The sequence below is a fragment of the Idiotropiscis lumnitzeri genome, chromosome 7 (genome assembly GCF_059441095.1).
Source record: "Idiotropiscis lumnitzeri isolate Australia: NSW breed Sydney's pygmy pipehorse chromosome 7, RoL_Ilum_1.0, whole genome shotgun sequence".
Classification (NCBI taxonomy): domain Eukaryota; kingdom Metazoa; phylum Chordata; class Actinopteri; order Syngnathiformes; family Syngnathidae; genus Idiotropiscis; species Idiotropiscis lumnitzeri.
Genome location: NC_142397.1, coordinates 10740871 through 10761334, shown reverse-complemented (window position 1 = coordinate 10761334; position 20464 = coordinate 10740871). Strand labels below are relative to the sequence as shown.

At 39.7% G+C, this 20464-nt stretch overlaps 1 protein-coding gene across 2 annotated transcripts; it reads left to right on the top strand.

Annotated features, from left to right (window-relative positions):
• The first annotated feature begins 1237 nt into the window (after positions 1-1237).
• barx2 (BARX homeobox 2) lies at positions 1238-13614 on the top strand. 2 transcript variants are annotated; one of them, XM_088300658.1, is made up of 5 exons: positions 1238-1329; positions 1439-1669; positions 6419-6737; positions 10940-11024; positions 11716-13614. In XM_088300658.1, the coding sequence occupies exons 2-5, from the start codon at positions 1483-1485 to the stop codon at positions 12022-12024; spliced, it is 900 nt and encodes a 299-aa protein (XP_088156784.1). In that variant the 5' UTR covers positions 1238-1329; positions 1439-1482; the 3' UTR covers positions 12025-13614. The 2 variants fall into 2 exon arrangements, with proteins under 2 accessions (XP_088156784.1, XP_088156783.1); XM_088300657.1 differs by lacking the exon at positions 1238-1329 and having other exon boundaries at positions 1337-1669.
• Positions 13615-20464: the final 6850 nt, after the last annotated feature.

The following is a 20464-nucleotide window of genomic DNA, read 5'->3' as shown; positions in this document are numbered from 1 at the left end:
ACCCAACCCTCAACAGTCCGCATCCATTAATAAAGTATGCTTGAATGTTCAGATGGTCGTACTTCCTTATAGTTGATAGTCAAATTACTATTTACAAGTCATCAAATCAGGTACGCCTATGTAAAGTGGTGCAATTAAATTAAATTATCAAGCATAAAGCTTTTATCTTTTAATCTTTTACATGGTTTTCTGCGTTATTACATATTGCAGGTTTACCTAAATAAACTGGGTTGTTGCATTTGAATTGTTACTCACTTGCTGGCCATATCATTAAGTACACCAGTACACTGGTCCAATGAGGTCCAATATATAATTATTTAACTAGAAACGCTTAACAAAATGTTTATTTAATGTGCCATGGTGTAATTTTTTTTGTGTATCCTTACATTTTTAGGTGGCCCTAATGGAGTGACCACCGAGTCAATATTATGACTGCTATGTGCACAGCTGCAGTGCTTTTCTTTTCATGGGGTAACTCGAATTTATATTGCCTTTCACGTTACTTACTGGCATGTAGAACATAAAGTTAACATGCATGCATTTGACTTTTTGCTCTTAAAATGAGAAACCCTGCCATGTCACACATTGTACTCGTTGCATTATCATTGTTATTATTAACAGAAAAACATGGAAACGTCAAACACCTTTGGTTGAAGAAAAGTCAATGAAAATTATCAGGAGCTGCTTTTGCATAATCTGATCCTTAAACCTGGCGCAACCACATTCCATTCGAACAGCCCGTTTCCTCTGTTTATTTTATATTTGCGTTGTATGAATCGGTAAAAGACAATCAGCATAATTATGAATGTAATTTCAATTAAAATTATTTATGGAATAAAGCTATCGTGACAATGTTGAATAATGACATATATTAATAAGACTATAGTATTATGCTGAGAGCTTTGATACACTGATTAGAACGGCCCGACTAATATATTAAAACACCCATCCTTTTACAACCGCAATTGTAAACTTTTTGTCTCTTTTATTCTTTGGGCAGAATTGTTATTTTTTTAATTAGCTTCATTACATTACAGATAGTCGGCACCCAATTCTTGTATTGTATGAGTTGTATAACGTAATTAAACCAAATTATAATTTTCATTTAACCGGTTAGGATGAGTTCGGATGTGTTCATTTGAATTCCACAAAATAAAAACGTTAAAAAAAAGCAGGGGGGGAGGGGGGGGACTATGAATGGAGCGATCATCCGCTATTGCCTTCATTCGCGACAGTCCATCAGCGAAGGGCGGGAACAGATGGAGGAAGCGTGAGAGAGAGACCTAGCGAAAGAGAGAGAGAGCTGCGTCGGTTTATATAGAAGTGGATGTGAGTAAGTCCTGGTCTTAGTTTGCACATCTCCAACGAATCTTCTTCACACAAAATGCGAGTTGCAGTAGTGGTGGTGTAGCGAAGTGCTCTGATTTCTTGCCTAAAGGTCTTCTTGCACTTGTTTCGAGCCTTCACACTCAGGGAGCCAGAATGCACTGTCAAGCCGAGGTGAGGCTCTCCTCCCCCGGCCAGCTGAAGGCTGCCAGGCGACGCTACAAGACCTTCATGATCGACGAGATCCTCTCCAAGGAGGCTTGTGATTATTTTGAGAAGTTTTCCCTCTACTCGGTGTGCCCGTCGCTCATCGTCCGACCGAAACCTCTTCATTCCTGTACCGGTAAGAGAAACGTGGATTTAATTCACCTGATTCATTCATAAAACACTACAGAGAGTTGGCCGAATTGCGCGTTCAACGCGTGGCCACTTAAACGCATTTTTTTTTTACGCACGAGAAGCAACTTCAATATTTAGTGTATTTTAATGTTATCTGGATAAAAGCTGATTAATGCAAGAGTTAGCGTGTGTCATACAAAATCTGAAAAATAAAAGAGTTGCAATTAAGCACGTTTAATCACTGCGCCTGCTAATAATAAAGTTATATTTCGTCAATTATACCTGCGTATTTTATTCTATATAATTCCTGTTCTCCAATGAGTTTACAGATTTGTCATAAAGACTCACTTGTGGTGGTTAAAAATCACGCCATGCGGTTAAGTGTTAGTTATGAAAATCCCTTGACCTTATGGGGGCATCTGATAATTTGCTAGTTGTGATTTAAAATGTGTTATTTAAAGACTTATTTAAATATATCATTAGGAATGATGGCTAAGAACATCGAACTAAGCTAAATGACATTTTACGTTTTAATTACGCCTCTTACAAGTCAGATAGGATACTATCCTTTAATGAAAACTGCTGTGTACCTTATAATTGTTTCTAAAAAAACGAAGTTGGTGCGCTAAACTCTCCAAAATAGTTACAATAAGGCTATATAAACTCAAGTGATCATAGCGATAGATAGATAGATAGATAGATAGATAGATAGATAGATAGATAGATAGATAGATAGATAGATAGATTGATGGATTAATGGATGGATGGATCAAGACCAGCTCATCAACAAGGGAATTCCAAATAGCTTCCATGCAGTCAAAGGCTACTGCCTGCTCCACTAACCATTAAAGATAATTGCTCCAAAGTCTGCAATAATAACCAGTGCAACTTGATGATGCCAGTGCTGGTGATGATGGGTGGTGGGGAGGCGATACAAAAATAGGAAGAGTGATCCCCTCATCCCTGATATGGTGTATGCGGGAGGGCATTATGACTGGCACCACACCGCTCCGATGGATAGAGTAACCTGCTTCGGGGCACTGGAACACGGTGCCCACGTATTTGGAGCTGCAGGGGTGTGAGACACACTATATTCTCCAACATCTATTGCCTTTAGTGCTTGATATAGAAGCTGCCGGGCTGAGGTGGCCCTCAGCAGTGAGAGTTTGCACTGTACTTGAGGACTTGATTTGTGTCGTTACCGCCGACTGCCAGCAGATGCCGCTAAAGGACACACGTGTCAATAGATCACGACAGTAGGCGCTGATAACCAACTGTTGCTTTTGGGTTGCTTGTCAGTTCCTTTGCCAGTTCCTCAATCCACATTATTCTTTTAACATAAATGACATGTGGATTAGGCAATGTATTCTAAAAAGCAATATTTTATATGGGAGACTTGTGCTTTTAGCTGAACATCCACTATGGCCTAATCTCACTTGTCAGCATGGTGAAAAATCCCATCAAAACAAGAAAAGTGTGTTTGTGCATGCGTTCATGTGTGTGCGCTGGTTTTTGTACAGGCTCAAAGTGAAATCCAAGCCAACAAAAGAGTTTTCATCCCATCTTAAACCCTAAATCTGTGTCAGACAATAAAGCTTCCCATTAAGCATAATGCTGCCTTGTTAGGCTTGATTACACCCATGTCAACACACACAGACAAGTATGCACACACACGCACACATGCACACACACTTACGAACACGCAGTTTTCAGTTAAGATTAACTTTGATGACCAAACCATTTCCACACAACCAACTACAGGAAATAACTGAAGAGCTATTCATTCATCGGAGACACAACGCCTTGTGTTTCAAAGTTACTTAACGATTGCTTTTATCCTCAGGTAGATTTCGACTTTTCAAATAAAATATGATTTAGATAAGTTGTTTTTTTCTTAAACTGAATGAAATCATTCTTTAATATATTAGAGAACCATACTTTTAGTAAAGTGTTAATCACCATGGCATATCATCAAATTCACTTTTGAATGCCATCATTTCATGCATTTTATATGCATAACTTTGAGCGTCCTTTAGAATAGCTTCCACAGAGTATTTCTGAAAATATTTTTAATTAATGCAGAAAATTGCATGTAAAAGAAATAAATAAATAAAATAATACCATAAATATTGATGGTATATGTACAGATAAAATGAAAAAATATTACATGCAAGTCTGATCTCAAAAGAAAAGGTCTTGTATAAACGGGAACAATTTCAAGAAACATGCTTTTGGAAAATGTATTACGAGTTTTGATTTTATATGCCTCCCTACCAAAAATATTTACAAAAAAACGTCTATTTTAATTGCTTTCTGGATTAAAATAAGATAAAATAAATTAAAAAGCAACTAAAGATGACATACTGGATTATTTATTTAATCCCTGTCAAAGTATTTAAACAATAAATTTAACTGCTGTTTCTTTGCACCTGGTTTGATAATATAGAATCCCCCCCTCAAAAAAAAAATATATATTTTTTTCCCTCCCTACCCTCACCCCATTTGAATTTTTTTTTTCTTGACAAAACTATAAACTCACAACATTTTGTAAATGGATGCTTTTCTTTGGACGGCAGTATTCTGTGTGGTTGTTTGAATGATTCAGAAACATCTAAATGCATAGGCTACATGACGCAACCTCACGAGCCGAAATGCTTTTATGGAACGGTCTAACATGCGAGCACTTGCAGTTCAAGTGTACTGCTGGAAAATAGTCAAGTTCAAATGTAACAGAGTGCTTTTTGTGTGCTTTCCCTTCTAAATTCTTGTAAGAACAGTCAGTTAACAAGTATGTACGTGTCCAACGGAGGAAATGTTGTTGATAGTATCTGTAATAAAAAGGAAATTGAACGTCTTGATCTATTCTTAGCCGTAATGGTTACTGTAAGCATTTCTAACATAGCGACCTTGATTATCAAGCGTATCTGTTGCACTAGTGCTCTTTGCAGTTCCTTAAACAGTTTATTTGTAGCCTATTGACAGGACGTGGCGCTTGTCAACAGCGTGTCAAATGCGAGCTCATGCTGTCAGTGGAAAGTCACCAGTGACGCTAACATTCTCCTCTTTTGCTCCTTCTTTGTGTGCCTCCCACTCAAACGTCAAGCTCCTTGCTGACAAGATATCTTCTCTTTGTCCGCCCCCCGCACCCACCCCGAATCAAATGGCCCCCCCTTGTGCCAGCCTAGGCAGCGATACAACTCATATGGTTTTTACGCAATATCACAATTGTCAGCGGTGATGATTGATAGTGAGGAAGACATTGTGATTAAATGTAAATAGTAGCAAATACAAAAAAAAAAAAAAAGAATCTTGTCTAGACCTGTTATAACGGCAGAAATTTCATGTTGGAGGATTAGTATGACCTGAGCACCTTAACATGATGTCATTGTCAGCTGCAGGTACATTCTCTGTCTCGTTGTAATTATGTGTGCATCTGTGTGTGTGTGAATGTTTGTATGTGTAGAGAGCAAGCAGGTGTGCCCATACATTAATGTGCTTCTATGGAGAATGCATGGTCTCCATGACAGCTTCCACTATCATGTTTTCGATCCGTTTCTCGTGATGTAATGTATATCTGTGCAGGTTAGACAGTATGCACGCATCTTTTCAGGCCGTACTACATGGCAAGACAAGGCATGTGCATTCTTCCTCTAAGTGCCCCCATTTGTCATCTGATTCTTCCTTTACAAGCGGAACAATAATACATAAAATGTCAGATTCTATATCACGTTGCCGGTGCATTGGTGGATAAGTGGGGGATTTACATTCATCTGCCGCTACATTGCATGCAATTGTGTGTAGATGTGTGAATATAATCCATCCATTTATTCATATTCTGCCGGATTTGTCATCACCATTGGGTCACGGGTCAGCTGGAGCCGATACCAGCTGACTTTGGGCAAGGGGCGGGCTACACCCTCTCGACACTATGGCACTGTGTTTGTGTACGTATATATATATATATATATATATATATATATATATGTTTGTATGTGTGTGTGTGTCAGCAATACTCCGATTCAGAAACGCTCCCCTGAGCCACAAGTACTGCCGCCAACAGTCACAAAGTCTCATTTTGCTTCCAGGATTACTGTTATTGTGTTGCTCGGGACGCCATAAAGATGTTTCTGGCAGATACTGTGTGACATTGACTTTCATTGACCCACCACATCCATTCAGCTAAACCTCTCGCTCGCCCTCTTACCTTCCCTCCCACTGGCTCCAGACAAGTGTTACTTTTTATTGATTCTGGCGTCTTGCTGCTTTGTGTGCGCAGATAGAGGGCAAATTTGACTATGTGTGCATATGCCTGACTGCAAAACAAGAGTGAGAGATCACAGGAGAGAGAGAGGTAAAAATGAGTTAATTGCACCGGACCAGTGTTTGACATGTTTTTGAGGTTTTTGCTACAACTGATGCAGTGTGTGCGAGTACATCACCCCACATGTCATCTGATCGTATTTAACATCCCCTGCAAAATAATCATTCATGTGAAGGGTCGAGGGGAGTGGTGTAAAAACACAAGACTGCGTCATCGGGGTCAGTGAACTTTACAAGAGCCAGGTCAAGAGTAAAACACTTCACAGAAAATGCTGGGCAATTAATAATTGAGCAATTACACTCGGTCGATAACAGGATAAGAGCTTCCTTAAAACTTACCGTGACCCTGCTCTCGAGTGTTTATTACATTGTTATATGTGACTTACATATTGTGCGTGCATGTATGTGTGTGTGTGTGTTTGTGATGCCTTAGGCTCCTCTTCGCTACGTGCCTACCCACTCCTCTCAGTCATCACACGGCAGCCTCCAAACCACCCAGGTCACCTCCCGCACACACCGCCATCCCCGGGTGGAGTGCCAGCCCACCTCGCCCTGCTGTCGCCGCAGCACGGCCGAAACTCCGAGCCATCGCCCAGCCAAACGCCCCTCAGCATTAGCAGCGACTCAGAGACAGAGCGCGGCACCCCCCGCCTGAAGAAGCCCCGTCGCAGCCGAACCATCTTCACAGAGCTGCAACTGATGGGTCTTGAGAAGAAGTTTCAGAAGCAGAAGTACTTGTCCACACCTGACAGGTCAGTGAAATTAATAATAATAAGAGCCAGTTCACACGCTCTCACTTGTACAGCTCTCCAAACAAAAGCTAAAGCGTTGCTTGCTTCAAGCTGTTATTGTGCTGCTCCTAAATGAAGTTTACTTTAAAACTGACACATAAAACAAATGCAAATTAAACATTATATGTTTAAACTCCAAAATAATCAACCAAACCACGTTATTTAATCTAAAACAAGTCTGTAATTTTACCATGATACCACGCAATGAGAAAACACCTATGGACTAATGGAAATTAACATGGTTATGGTATTCTGAAAACAAAAAAACAAAAAAAACAAAAACACAAGTCAATCAACTTTACCAACCAAAATCTGGGGTGGAATATTACCGTAAGAAATCTGGTCAAATGTTGTCTTTACAGAATACCTTACTCTATATTTTAGTCTAAAATTTGTAATTATTACCAACAATAATAATGTTAGCTAGTAAATTAAACATCCGTTTTCTGCTGAATTAAAAATTATGGAAGATGAATTAAGCAGCAAAATCGACCTCTTTTCATCCATTTTGCTACTTGCTGTCAACTGAAAATGACATCACGCCTAAGCCTGAGGGCTCTGGTGACGACCATTCACGTTTCACCTGTTTTTTGGGTTTGGTCATGTAACATTAGCTAAGTTGAGTTCTTAGCCGCTGTGATGTCATTTTCAGTTGACAGCAATTGGCAAAATGGCAACCCCCCGGATTTTGTTGCTTAATTCATATTCCACAAACACAATATTAATCAGGATAGCGTGTTCAGACTAGTGAGGCCACACAGAAAATGTTATTGGAAATAAAATTTTTGACTTGACTTCCTCTTTAATTAATAACATTTGTGATTTGTGATGGGAGACAAAAGAATTTAGCTAGTGGTGTGCCGGGCTAGCCAGCTAACTAGCTTGTAGCTAGCTCCTTTGCGTCAGTCTGGACGTATTGAAGACAAACACAGCAAATTCCTCCTCAATACGATTCGAACAGTTACCGCTTACTTATAAGACTCAATGTTAACAAGTAGCCTCTTACCGCCTTTAAATTGTTATTCTGCCCATGAATCCCAATTTTTACTAAACGTATAGATACTTTTAATCTGTTGATTTTTTTTTTTTTTGGTGTAACTTCAGCACAAAAGAGTTATTTACCTTTTTTTGTATCCTAATTACATAACACTACACATGTATTCTGTTACTCCCCAAGCCCGATTGTTGGCGTGGGGACAAGTCTCAAGACATTTTTCAATTAGGGTGCGCCTACCACACGATTGCTGCTCACTTCCTGCGCACAAGCGTCATATCCATATTGGTTGTGTTGGCTGACTCGCTGACTGAGTCATTTTCAAAAATGAGCAACGTGAAGCGTGGCTAGAGGCCATAGTCCCCGACAAACTGGACACCAAAAAAAAAAAAAAAAAAAAAAAACAGTACTCAAAGTGTTGAGGTTTTGCTTTATTCTGCGCATTTTATCCTATATTTTAATATTTGGGTTACTCTATTCATCCATTTTTTTTTACAGCACTTGTAATCATTAAGGTCACAGGTGAGCTGTACTCTACCCCAGTTAACTCTGGGCAAGAGTTGTACTCATTGTGATGCAAGAGCATTTCCACTGGCAAACAGTGGAAGCAACACTCAAGTGTGGCATTTTGATAAGCTGAATAGGTGCCATCGAGCACATTTCCAAAGTACAACACGTACACAAACACACTTCACAAAGCCACAAACGCAATTATCAAGCTAACGTCGTAATTTTTCATTTGTCCCGTGGGGAACGTGAATTTTGGCCATGCCAGAGTATTACCTCAGCATTCTAGTTCAGACAAGAGTAATGTTTTCACCCCGGAGCTCTTTTAGAAGAAGAAGAAGTGAAAAAAAAAAAAAAAGAAACACAGCCGCATTCATGAAAAAGGGGGATGGTGGCCAACACAAGCAAATGTATTAAAGTGAATTACGACAAATCTTTCAAACACGTGCAGACACCTAGCTTCATACAATAAAATTACATAAACTATGCCACTTTTTTTTTTTTTTTTTAAATCTGTAGCGCCATGCTGTTTATAAGGCAGCGTTTGGGCCTTGATGACAGTTGGGCAATATTTTAACAGTAGATTTTTTTGTACCAAAAAACAGCTTTGCATTCCTGCGTACATGCATGCTTGAACACTGATTTTGGCTAATGTGTAAATCTATTAAGGTGTATCTAATCCAATTTGGGGGAAAATCCCATAATGTAATATTAAATATCTCAATTTAACTTGGCCAGAGGTGCTGGAAGAGTCACGCTGTCTCTTCTTAAATCACATCGCCAACGGCAAAACATATCAATGAGCAAACGCCCTTTTGTTTACGCATGGCTGGACCGCAATTTTGTCTCGACAATAATGTTACATTCCAGCGCTAATATGAAGATTGAATAAGATCATCTTAAGAAACTCACGAGAGGTGTAAAGCTTCAATACAATGTATCGAAACATCACAACAATAAATTGTCTTCTTTATTGTGACTGCATACATTCTGATAGCCATATTTGTATTGAACAGCCAGGACAAAGATGCACGGACTTCTGTCGAACGTTGTTGTACATTTTAGTGCCATCTAAATGGTCATCGTCCAAAAACCAAGAATAAATAAATAAAATAAAGCATAACCCGCTTGCATGTTAAGTTGATTCTGTTAGATGTTCAAGATTTGCATGAGGAGGAACTCCACATGGTCTGAGCTATGGTCATAAAAGGTGACAATTTAAAACGAGAAGATTTTTCTGTATCAATATTGGAGACACTGTTTTACCCCAAAAAAGAGTAAGAAATATTGTCAATTGTGTTTTATCATCCACATTGTGGGGCCTATTTTCATGCCGAGCAACGTACAGTCGAACTGTACACATGGGTGGAGTTTTCTTACGTTTGGTATTTTCTGAGATTTTGCACCATTACGGGATGGAAATATCTTCCCTCATTCCCGTAAAAATCAGGTTGGTGGGAGCGTACATCGCGGAAGCAGAAATTGCAAAGTGGATTCTGTTTACACATGCAAACTGCAAGATCAACCCTTGCGGATCATGTAGTCGGCCTAGCATGTGACGTGGGCAATTGGAGAACAACTTGCATCTCCATCATACTTTTGTCTTTGTGTACAACCTGGGTTGGGACGATTACAGGGACGGTGTGTGCGTCTGTCCGTGGCCGTTCCCATCTGCGGTTTTACGTAGTCTAAAATGATGATGTCTACTTTTCCCGACCAAATTGGCTGGTGCGCCAGTTGAGTGTAATCGAAAATGCCCTCGGTCTGCCAGAACCTAATAACCCACAGCTACTAAATTCACATACACGGTGAACAAGACTTGCCTGGGCACGAAAATTAAGATGCGCCCATTTTGCGCTGAGCGTAGTCTACCTCTTGTGGCCAAATCGATTGGTGCAGTGCAGCTCGCGGCACCGGATCATGGTTCCAAACACGCTAAACTCGACTAAAAAAATTCAATAAATAAATAAATAAGATAAAGTTTTTTTTTCCGCGAGCGCATGGGCACCAGTCGACACAAATTGAGCCATTTCTCTTAAAACAGACATTGTTTTGTGTCTGAACAATAATGATTTTATGCAATCACTCTGTTGTCATCATCATTAGCTTCATGGCAACAGCAATAATTATGTTTGGTTACACCCAAGACTAAATGGTTAGTCACAGCCGCAAAGGAAGTACTTAGTAAATAAATACACTGAATTGTCTCTGCAAAACAAAGAGCCTTTAGTAAATGAGGTGTTCCGTCTTACAGTTGCTGCTTTTCTTTTTTTTTTTTTCTCTCTCTCGACATCGGACACAGTAAGTACCGCGCACACTTGTTCGGATTCCCTGCTTCCAAAAGAATTTGAGAAGAGTAGAACAAGAGGAAATCTCCTTTTCAAATTGGCATTTCTCCCCTTCTAAATGAAAGGCTATCCAATTACATGCCAGACAGTAGCCTCGTTAGTCATGGACCAAGCACATGTGGTGGATGCATTCACTATTTCTCGAAGCAGACACTGATTACATGACTGTTCTTGGTGCAGATGTTTAAAACGCTGCAACTGCAATACAAACCTGAAAGAATGACTCTTGTTAAATGAAACGGCGACTGATGTGTCATTCAAAACAGAGCATGACAGTGTTGTTGTTTTTTTAAGATCGTTTGATTTTCTTTCAGGTTAGACTTGGCACAGTCTCTCGGTCTCACACAGCTTCAGGTGAAGACATGGTACCAAAACCGGCGCATGAAGTGGAAGAAGATGGTAAGTGATAAAATATTATATATGCTTTTATTGTACGCTGGTCGAAGTAAACTTTCAATCCAGATTTCACACTGTGACCATTGGAAAACATTTTTTAATGGTGCATGCTTTTTAAAGCAACATTTTAAGAGTCATAAATGTCACGCAAGTGTAAAAAAAAAATAAGTTAACCAAGTGAGTAATAAAACAAATTGCGTGCATGAAACAACCGACCGTCCGAGTCGAGTTAAATTTACAATTCAATGGTCATATTTTTCCACATGCGGCATACAAAAAGAAAAATTTACTTGAGCTTTATTAAAATTACTAGAATTATTATACAATCATTACTAAATAGATAAATAATATTCTAAATTTCCTTCCCCCTCTTTATTAATTTAGAAGTTCCATTATAGTTGACATCTTTTTCACATGTTCGACAGACAGCTTGAAGTGATTAAGATGCACCCGTGGGGGCGGGGTCGAACGAGCGAGAAGATGTGTGAGTGATGGTAACGACAAACGTGAGCAAACTTATCGTCAAAGAGGGTCAGGTCAACAAATGATATTGTGGACTCTGAAGATAAATGGGTGCAAAAGGGGGCTATCCAGCAGTCATGTCTTCTCTTAATGACTATATAGCATTCACTGCCTTTGGCGACTGAGACCATTTATTACGAGAACAATCCACAGATTATGTGTGTATTTGTAGGTGCTCAAAGGAGGTCAGGAGGCACCAACCAAGCCTAAGGGCAGACCCAAGAAGAACTCAATTCCTACGACTGAGGAAATCGAAGCTGAGGAGCGGCGCCTAAAGCAGGAGGAAGATGAGCAGCTGAGAAAGAAAGAGGGATACGCCACGCCGCCTCGCGGAGAAGAAACAGCACCTCAGCCGGATCCTGAAGTTCTAAGCTCTGTGCCGACCGCCGCTCCACAATGTCAGAAGGCAGCGAAGGCGACGGAGGCAGCCGATCGGGCGATGCCTCTCTTAATACCTTCAGAGACTCATTCAGAGAGCTAAGCAACGAGAACACAACCAAAGACTGATCCCAGCCCCGAAGCCTGCAAACAAATAGTGCCTCAGGATCACTGTAGACGTAGAGGTGTTGTGCTATCAGAAATTTCCAAGGCTGAAAACGCACTCAATAAATACAAACATTTGTTTTCACTCCCATCTCAAGAGAGATGCCAAATTCTCTTTTTGACAACAAATGAGACATTTTTATTCCTTTGTATTAGACCTAATTCTGTTTCCTCTCTTTGCACTTGGTCCCTCTGTGGTGGTATCTCAGAAAAAAAACAAAGAGACGGCAAATCCAAGACCCTAGGAAGTGCAATGAGTTGATTTCTCAGAAGAAAAAAAAAACTTCATTTAAATTTTGGGAGATTAATGAAAAATTCACCTTCAATTTATAGAATGTGGGAGTAAAAAATAAGTGTAGGCCTGAATAGTGTATTATCGCTGAGTGTAAATACCTATTTGCAGTTTTTTGAGGAAAAATGCTGTGGAGGTTTGGAATAGCTTCTGCTCAGTCCAAATTGACCTTTTGAGCTCTGCACGGGTGAAGATGATGTAAAAGTACATGTGTTTTTTCGCAAGTAACAGTTTAAATTCTCGATAAGCGCATCAATGCAATGGTACTTGGGCTACGAATGCAGAGCGGTCCTATCTCAACGAAGCCTTAACTAGTCACAAGACAGTGATATTGATTACAGAATGAAATGATTTATGTCACCAATATCGATCTGCCACGCTGCCTCACATTACACGTGCCAAAATGTTCGAATTTGCCTTACTGTGCTGTAACTACAGTGTTATTACACTGTCAGGAAAAAAAAATCGCAAATACTCCAGTGCCTTGTTTCAGAGGGACACAAATATATTTTAAAGTTAATTTCAAACTTGTCATTTGAGTTCTTCTTGGAAGCCTTACAGTGCATATTTGTTAAACACTATACCTGAAAATACTGTAGAAATGTGTAAATTATAAGATGTATGGTCATTTTGATATCTCTCTATATATACAGTATATATATGCAACAGTATTTTTAACTGCTGTTTGAAATTTGGATTTTTAAAATAGTTTGTATGTCTAGTGTTACAGCCGTCCAGGATCTTTTACTTCTCTTGTGTGGTGTCAGGACGGCTCCTCTTTCTGCCTCAAAAAGCCATTAGGAACTTTTAAGCTGTCAGCGATTCTCCAAAGAAATAAATCACAGCCTCTTTGCCAAAGATTCACAGCAACATTTAAAGTGTCAAACATTTTCAGCCTGCAGGCTTTTGCTGTCTTTAACTGCCTGTGACTGACCTTGTTTCCAGAGCGTTTTTGGGCCTTGCAAGTATTTTTGCAGCCTGAACACAAATCCAACACATGTATTTGCAATTGTTTCATATGAAAAATGCAGTATTTTTCTCATGTAAATAATGCTTGTTTGCTGAGCTCATTTTCCTTTCTTTAAAGTCAGTGTGTTTATGTATTTAAATGCACGTAATGGATACCAATTCAGATTTGTATGGTATTATTGTGGCTGCTTTGAGTTTTCATCGATTGAATTCTGTTTTTACATTCAAACCTACTCATGAAATCCTATTAAAGCAACACAAAGGATACATTGTTTGTCGTTATTCTTTTTTTTTTGCCAAATTCTTTTTTTTTTTCTTATCCCAACATTGTACGGATCACAGTTGAGCTGGAGCGTCTACTAGCTCACATTTGGTAGACATGGGCTGAACCCGGGAACGGTTGTCAGACAATCGCTACCCTCTACAGTAAAGTATAAATTAAAATAAAGCCAAAAATAAAAAAAATGACATAAATATTAGAAAAACATTTGTTGCCAACTGGTCAAAGATAGTACAACCTTTAAATTATTTTAATGTGTTAATAAAATAAGATAAAATAAATCCATTATTACATTCAAGATGAACAGAAAATAAAGAAGGCAAAACACAAGACATTGAAAAAATTCTTTATGGACCTTATGTATTTGTATTTGAGTACTCCTGTTCAAAAGTAAACTTACTTTTACTTGAGTGTATTTTCTTGGCTGCTTTAACCAACTTTGATAATTACGCACACCACACTTGATCTCTCACTTCACACTCATGTGCCCTGACACAATGTTTGGAATTGTCAATTACAGCTCGATACAGTACAGTAGGCAGAGTGAACATCAGAGCACATAATTCCATACCACGCCAAGCTTTGGAAGACGCATTGTCCTTGGCATAAATTTAAGTGAACAAAAGCATTTAAGCGCTCTGTGTTTTGACAGGTATCATCTTTATCCCGAACAACCGACAGAACGGCCTGTGATGCGCCTAAGGGCTCCACTTTGACCTCATGCAAAGCAAAGAATGCTCTAAAGTGTATTTTTAGTGTGAAACACCGGACATGGATGATTTCTAAGGCAAACAATGAGGGTTAGCACTGAGTGATGTGTGCTGCGCTTTAACGCCTTTTGTAAACACTCTTGGTGTGCGTCCTATACCTTTGCATTTCAACAATGGAGGCACTTATACAAATCGGAAGTATCATTGAACATTCCGCCGTGCATCCGTTGAGCACTTATTGAAATCGCACATTTGTATATTTTGCTTGCTAAAAAAGTCAGATAGAGCAACATGTACTTTCTGTACTTTTTATCCATGCTGCAGATTCTTACTTGTTTGTTTGATGAGGTTTCACACTTGTCACATGTTGTATGCAGATCATTGGTCAAACTTTTATTTGGATCACATCAAAATTGTGTCTTTTTTCCCCCCAATGCTGGGAATTTTTAATGTTGCTCTTGGATGTCATCAGATGTGCCACTGGTCATAATGTCTTTATATTTTGCCATTATCTGTTCCGCTTCTCCTCACGAAGGTCGTGCACGTGCTGGAGCCAATCCCAGCCGTCTACGGGCAGAAGGCGGGGCACACCCTGAACTGGTTGCCAGCCAATCGCAAAGCACAAAAAGACAAACAGCCACTCACGCTCACAATCACACCTGGGGACAATTTAGAGGATCCAATCAACCTGCCATACATGTTTTTGGAATGTGGGAGGAAACTGGAGTACCCCGAGAAAACCCACACTGGCATGGGGAGAACATCAAACTCCACACAGAAAGGTTGAAGCCCGAGATCGAACCCTGCACCTCTGGACTGTGAGTCGTACGTGCTAACCAGTCATTCACTGTGCTGTTGTTTTTTTCTTTATTTATTTATTAGTTAATTTATTTAATTTATTTCTCTACACAACACTGTGTCACATTTTTAACATATAAAAAGTGCTATAGAATTAAAACTGGATTCAATAATGTGCTGCTTAAGAGAGCTGTAACTTTTCTGCGATTACTCTACGATTGAACTGCACTTTGTATGAAAACAACACAAAAGTGTGTTGGCCAAAGTGAAATTTAAAGAGTAGTCATGTCCTGGGGGAACATCAATTATGGAGACATTTTTAACATTTTTCACTGTCATAAAAGGGTAGAATGTGAAAACATTTCCATTGAAGCAGGCGTCTTTTTGCTTTGAATTTGGCTAGTTTGAGTTATTTCACAGAGAAAAAGCAAAAGTAAAATGAATCGTTTCCTAGGTTTCCTGATGCTAGGCAAGGCCCCTTGATAAGATTCTGACAGTCTGTCAACCGTGAGCAAAAATATCGGCGAATCACAATATTGCAACAAAAGATCTGAAATGTATTACTTTGTAATGTTTCAGTAAAAATTGTTTCGTAAATGTAAAAAACTCAACTCTATCGCAAACAGCCCAACAGTCGCGACATTGTTCTCTCAACAAATGCGAGGCTGTTGCAAAAATGCAAAACAACACTTCTTCCTGTGATCATTGCTGTCAAGCGCCGGTATTCTCCTCCAGAAAAACGGTGCTGAAGTGAACATGCTGCCATGAAGAACTCATAAGATCCCAAGATAGCAAGCCAAGTACCATAAAAAATGGGAGGGGGGCAGGGTCTTGTCACTTTGCCTGCACTGAAAGAAATAACGCTCATAATGCCGATGGAAAGTGTAAGCAGTTTTGAAACCATGACATTTTAAACCCAAAGTGTACCTTGAAAGTACACGGCTCATGCGTGATGTCCTGTGTGATATCTATCATGCAATTGGACAGAGGTTTCGAGATTTGCAATGAAAATTTGTGTCTAATTCGGAATTGTACAACTTCAAGCGGTGCTACAGCAAAAAAAAAATATATATATAACTGTAATAATAATATCTGTGACAACTGCAGGCGACATCTGCAAACATTTCTGTCTCGAGTTTCCTGTAGTCAAAGGTCTTGCCTGGGAAGGTTTCAAGGTTGTGCACTTTGCAAGTCTCTGCAGGAGGCCCTCTAGGCTAATTGTTGTACAACGAGGTAAGAATGACTTCCTGAAAGAGCCCTGCAGTGTCACACAGGCGGCCTAATTGGAGAACCTGTTATTTCGCTCCAAGTTCACCTGCAGGTCACCGGAGTGGAGTGGTGTCAAGCCTGAGCCTCGACCCTCCCCAAAATCCACCCACCCACTAAGACATCCATCGCGCACCTTCACCTGTCAGCTTAGTGCAGGCAATTAGTCCCGATTTGACACTCTAAGTGGGCGTAGCTTGCTGCTTCTTGACAGAGGAAGTTGTTTCTTAATGTTGACACTGGAAGCAAGGAACAGGGCTTAACTAAGTAAATACAGGTGGATAGTTTCGATGGTGTGCACAAACTGGCTCATTGTCTTTATTTTTAACAGTGTAGCAGTCATCTGGCATCAGGAATTACCTCGTCTGACGGAATGCATGTACAGGACATGTGAGCTGGGATGGCTGTTACATGTTGCGCAAGATGCGGGACTCTGTTGTCGCCAATTTGGCTTTGGTAGCTAATAAAAATATCATGCGTGGTTATGACAAATTCAAGCAACATTTAATGTTGTTTAAATATTGTTATTACTCAAATTATACTGCATTTAGGGCAGCGGTGGGCAAACTTTTTGATCGGCGGGCAACAATGGGTTGTAAAATTTGACAGAGAGGCCGGACCAGGAGCAGATGGATGGAGTGTTTTGGTCACCTCATCTCATCAAAGAAAAAAAATACATTTAATTTTAAATGAAAGTGAACAACAGCAATACAACAATATATATGTCTTTGAAAAAACACAGTATTTAGACAATAAAACTTTAACATGGTTTATTCATTTAATTTTTTTCAAATTGGGCGGGCCGGATTAAAACGTTTAATGGGCCGCATATGGCCCCCGGGCCGTTGTTTGCCCACGCCTGATTTAGGGTATACACAGACAAGACAAGCCTTTGGGTGGAAATAGAGATGACTTTGCAGTACAAAAATGATCACAGTTTTTTTTTTTTTTTTTAATTACACTCTCCACTTTGGACATTCCAGTCGTCAATAGCTGAAGGAAAGAAATTTGACCCCAAAATTAATCTCGTATCACAAATAGACTGGACAGGGAAAATCATGAACAGTAACTTAAAACTATTCGAGACAATATTACGCTGATTTCTGCTATTTACGTGCTGTCCCAAAACGGAGGTCAACTGTAAATTTCTTGAAATATTTGAAGGAAATATGTACATTTTTTTTTACACAAAAACATATTTTATATCGGACACAATAACTAAAAATGAAACCCAAATCCAGTGGCAGGGAAAAGTCCCAATCAAAATATGTGGTTGTACAACTCCTTTACAAGGAATACAATGAATTGCAAAGAATGAATTTGAATACAGCAGGGCTTCGAGTAACATTTCAGAATCCGAACCATTTCAACAAAGTGGCGACACAAGTTTGTCATCTTATCCTTTCGTAAACATTTAATTCACCTGTGGCGACAACACTGCAAAGGTTGCAAACAAGCAAGCAATTACTTTGCTCGACTATGACTAACGATGGTTCTTAACTCACTCACTGCCATTGACGGATAAATACGTCAAAGATCAATTTTTTTCACTCAGCTGATAGTGAATGAGTTAAATATTGCTCTTCCTTCCAAATACTGTCAAGCGTTTGCGACTTCTTATGAGGCAGCGACCGTCATTGTCAGTGCGTCTCATCGGGGAGCCTTGCGCTAATTGCAAACCAGCAGTTAACCCTGCCTCACGCAGACACAAGAGCGTTCCTTGTAAGTACATCACTATTGAACGCCGAGGGCCATGACGTGAACTATTGCTTTCTGACAAGCTGACACGAGAACAGACTCTGCATTTATGAATCGAGCATACAAATAAAGAAGCGGGAGCATAACGATCCGGGCCCCTTGAGGGAACTGACACGGTCATCAATGTAGCATTATCACACACAACAAAAACCTTTGATGAAATCTTGATGGAAGAACTCTTTAAGACTACGGAGTTGCAATGAGGTGGCAATATGAACACAGTGGCCACATCTTTAGGTCAATCGCAAACTAGAATTAGATTACGGGAGCTGTGTGCTCCTTCTCTGCCACTCAGCCATGCCGCCCCCTCTCGTGTTGCAGGTGTGTCGTGCCGATAGATCTTGTGGGTCACTGCCTCACTTTGCCATAATTCGATTTTTTTTTTCACATTTCGCAGTGGCAAGCAGCAGCAATCTAGATCTGTACAGAAATCTTTTGCTGTCATCCAGCCGCTCCACCTTACCACCGTCTGTGATTACTTTTTGGCGTATGATGGCCTTGAATGAAAATACTTGAAATTTCAATCCTTGTGCGTTGTACAGAACTAAGAAAAAAAGCATGACTTCAACCTTCAACTCGTGCTAATTAATTATTTAATACAAATGAAAAACGTTATTACAAAGGTTTTGAAGAATTAAGCAAAACTTATTTGCTTTAGCAGCTTTCTTATTTGTATCCAAAAATAGCCAATAGTTACAAAAAATGTGCTTAAACCATCAGAAAAAAAGAGTAATGGTCAATAATTTCAATATATTCCATGGACGTTGATGAGAAAAATCGCATGGTTCTAACCCCGTAAGCCTGTAATGACTCAATCAACAAAAAACACCCCCCACAGATGACTTTATAAACAAATTCCTTTTATGACTTAAGTTAGAGTATCAGTAAGTCCCGCTGATGTACTGCGGGGCCCGTTCCATCGAATGCATTTCGAAGCTCATCACAGAACTCCCCGCCTCCCTGCCTGATCAAGATGACTCTGCTCCAACCTTCAGGCCCTCTTGCTTGTAAATCATCCAGCAGGTGTTTCTGTTTTTACCGTGTATATGAATGAATTTGTCTGCATGGTTGTTTTTGCGGCAGGGTTTGCGAGGGAAGTCAATGATGGCTGTGGATGTGCTATATGGCATCTACCTTCTGAGGAGATGGTGGTAATAAACCTGTCACTTTTAGCTAGTTCTTACTGACTCACGGGGAGAGCGGAGCTGCTAGCATAAGACATACAAGAAGAGAAAACAGAAGAGAATGAGTTTCCGCAGTTCTGAAAACTCACAGGATTATTATTTTTTTTTATTTAAGGGCTTGACAGTATTTCCTGTAAATATCAAAATAAATACAAAACATTGTTTTTTTCATTTCAAAACACACACACCAACAAACAAACAGTAATTTCTCGGCGAGAGAGAGAAAAAGGAAAAAAAATCAGTCCACATTGCGTATGCCTCTTGGTCACTCCGTGGTTCATTACATGGTCCAATAATGCAGCTCTTATGTCATCAGTGGTCTTATTTCTCACCCGTCTTCCTCCTTCAGCTCCTCCCACTCTTATTCTTCACGTCCACGTCTTCTTTTTCTTACACTCCCCGCTCACTCCATTGTACTCCAGAATTATCGCAACAAATCAAAACAAAAGTTTCATTTTTTTCCAAGGGATATTTTTTCAGTTATTTTGTCATACTTCAACTCAAGAAAGTGACGTTAATTACTTTTGATTCGATTGGGCCCTGATGTATGAGACGTGCAAAAGACACGTGAAGCCGTCAAAGTGGATTCCGTGGTACGGTAGCTGTAAGTCGCCACACGAAAATGCAGTAAAGCGGGCCAGCTGTTTGTCTTTTCCTGCTGCGTCTGACATTTTCACGTGGGACCTCATTCATCACATTAAATGTAAAACTTTATGGTCAGTGCTTAAATCTGTTGAAAGCTCTTTGCTGACAACACCTTGTACAAGATTATTTCTGACCTCTCTCTGACTCTCAGAGGCTTGAAAATTCACACAATGTTCACACTAAATGGACCATTTTAGGATTAGTTCGAATGGACGTGGGGTCTCCATTTAACACTGCCGTACACAATTTGGCCTTTTTATTTGTTATTTCAATTATTTAAAGGGCTTGACTGTCTAATGTACACCAGGAATGGGATTTTTCAAAGCAAAGCTGTAGACATGTCAATGTGACTAGTGGGCTAGGGTGGGGGCGCATACTGCCAGCTGTGTAACTTGGGATCAAGCAAGTGGCCGAATGACTGAGCAATTGCGTATTTGTTGAAAGCTAGTTTCATAGGTCGTGCCCAAATGAACTAA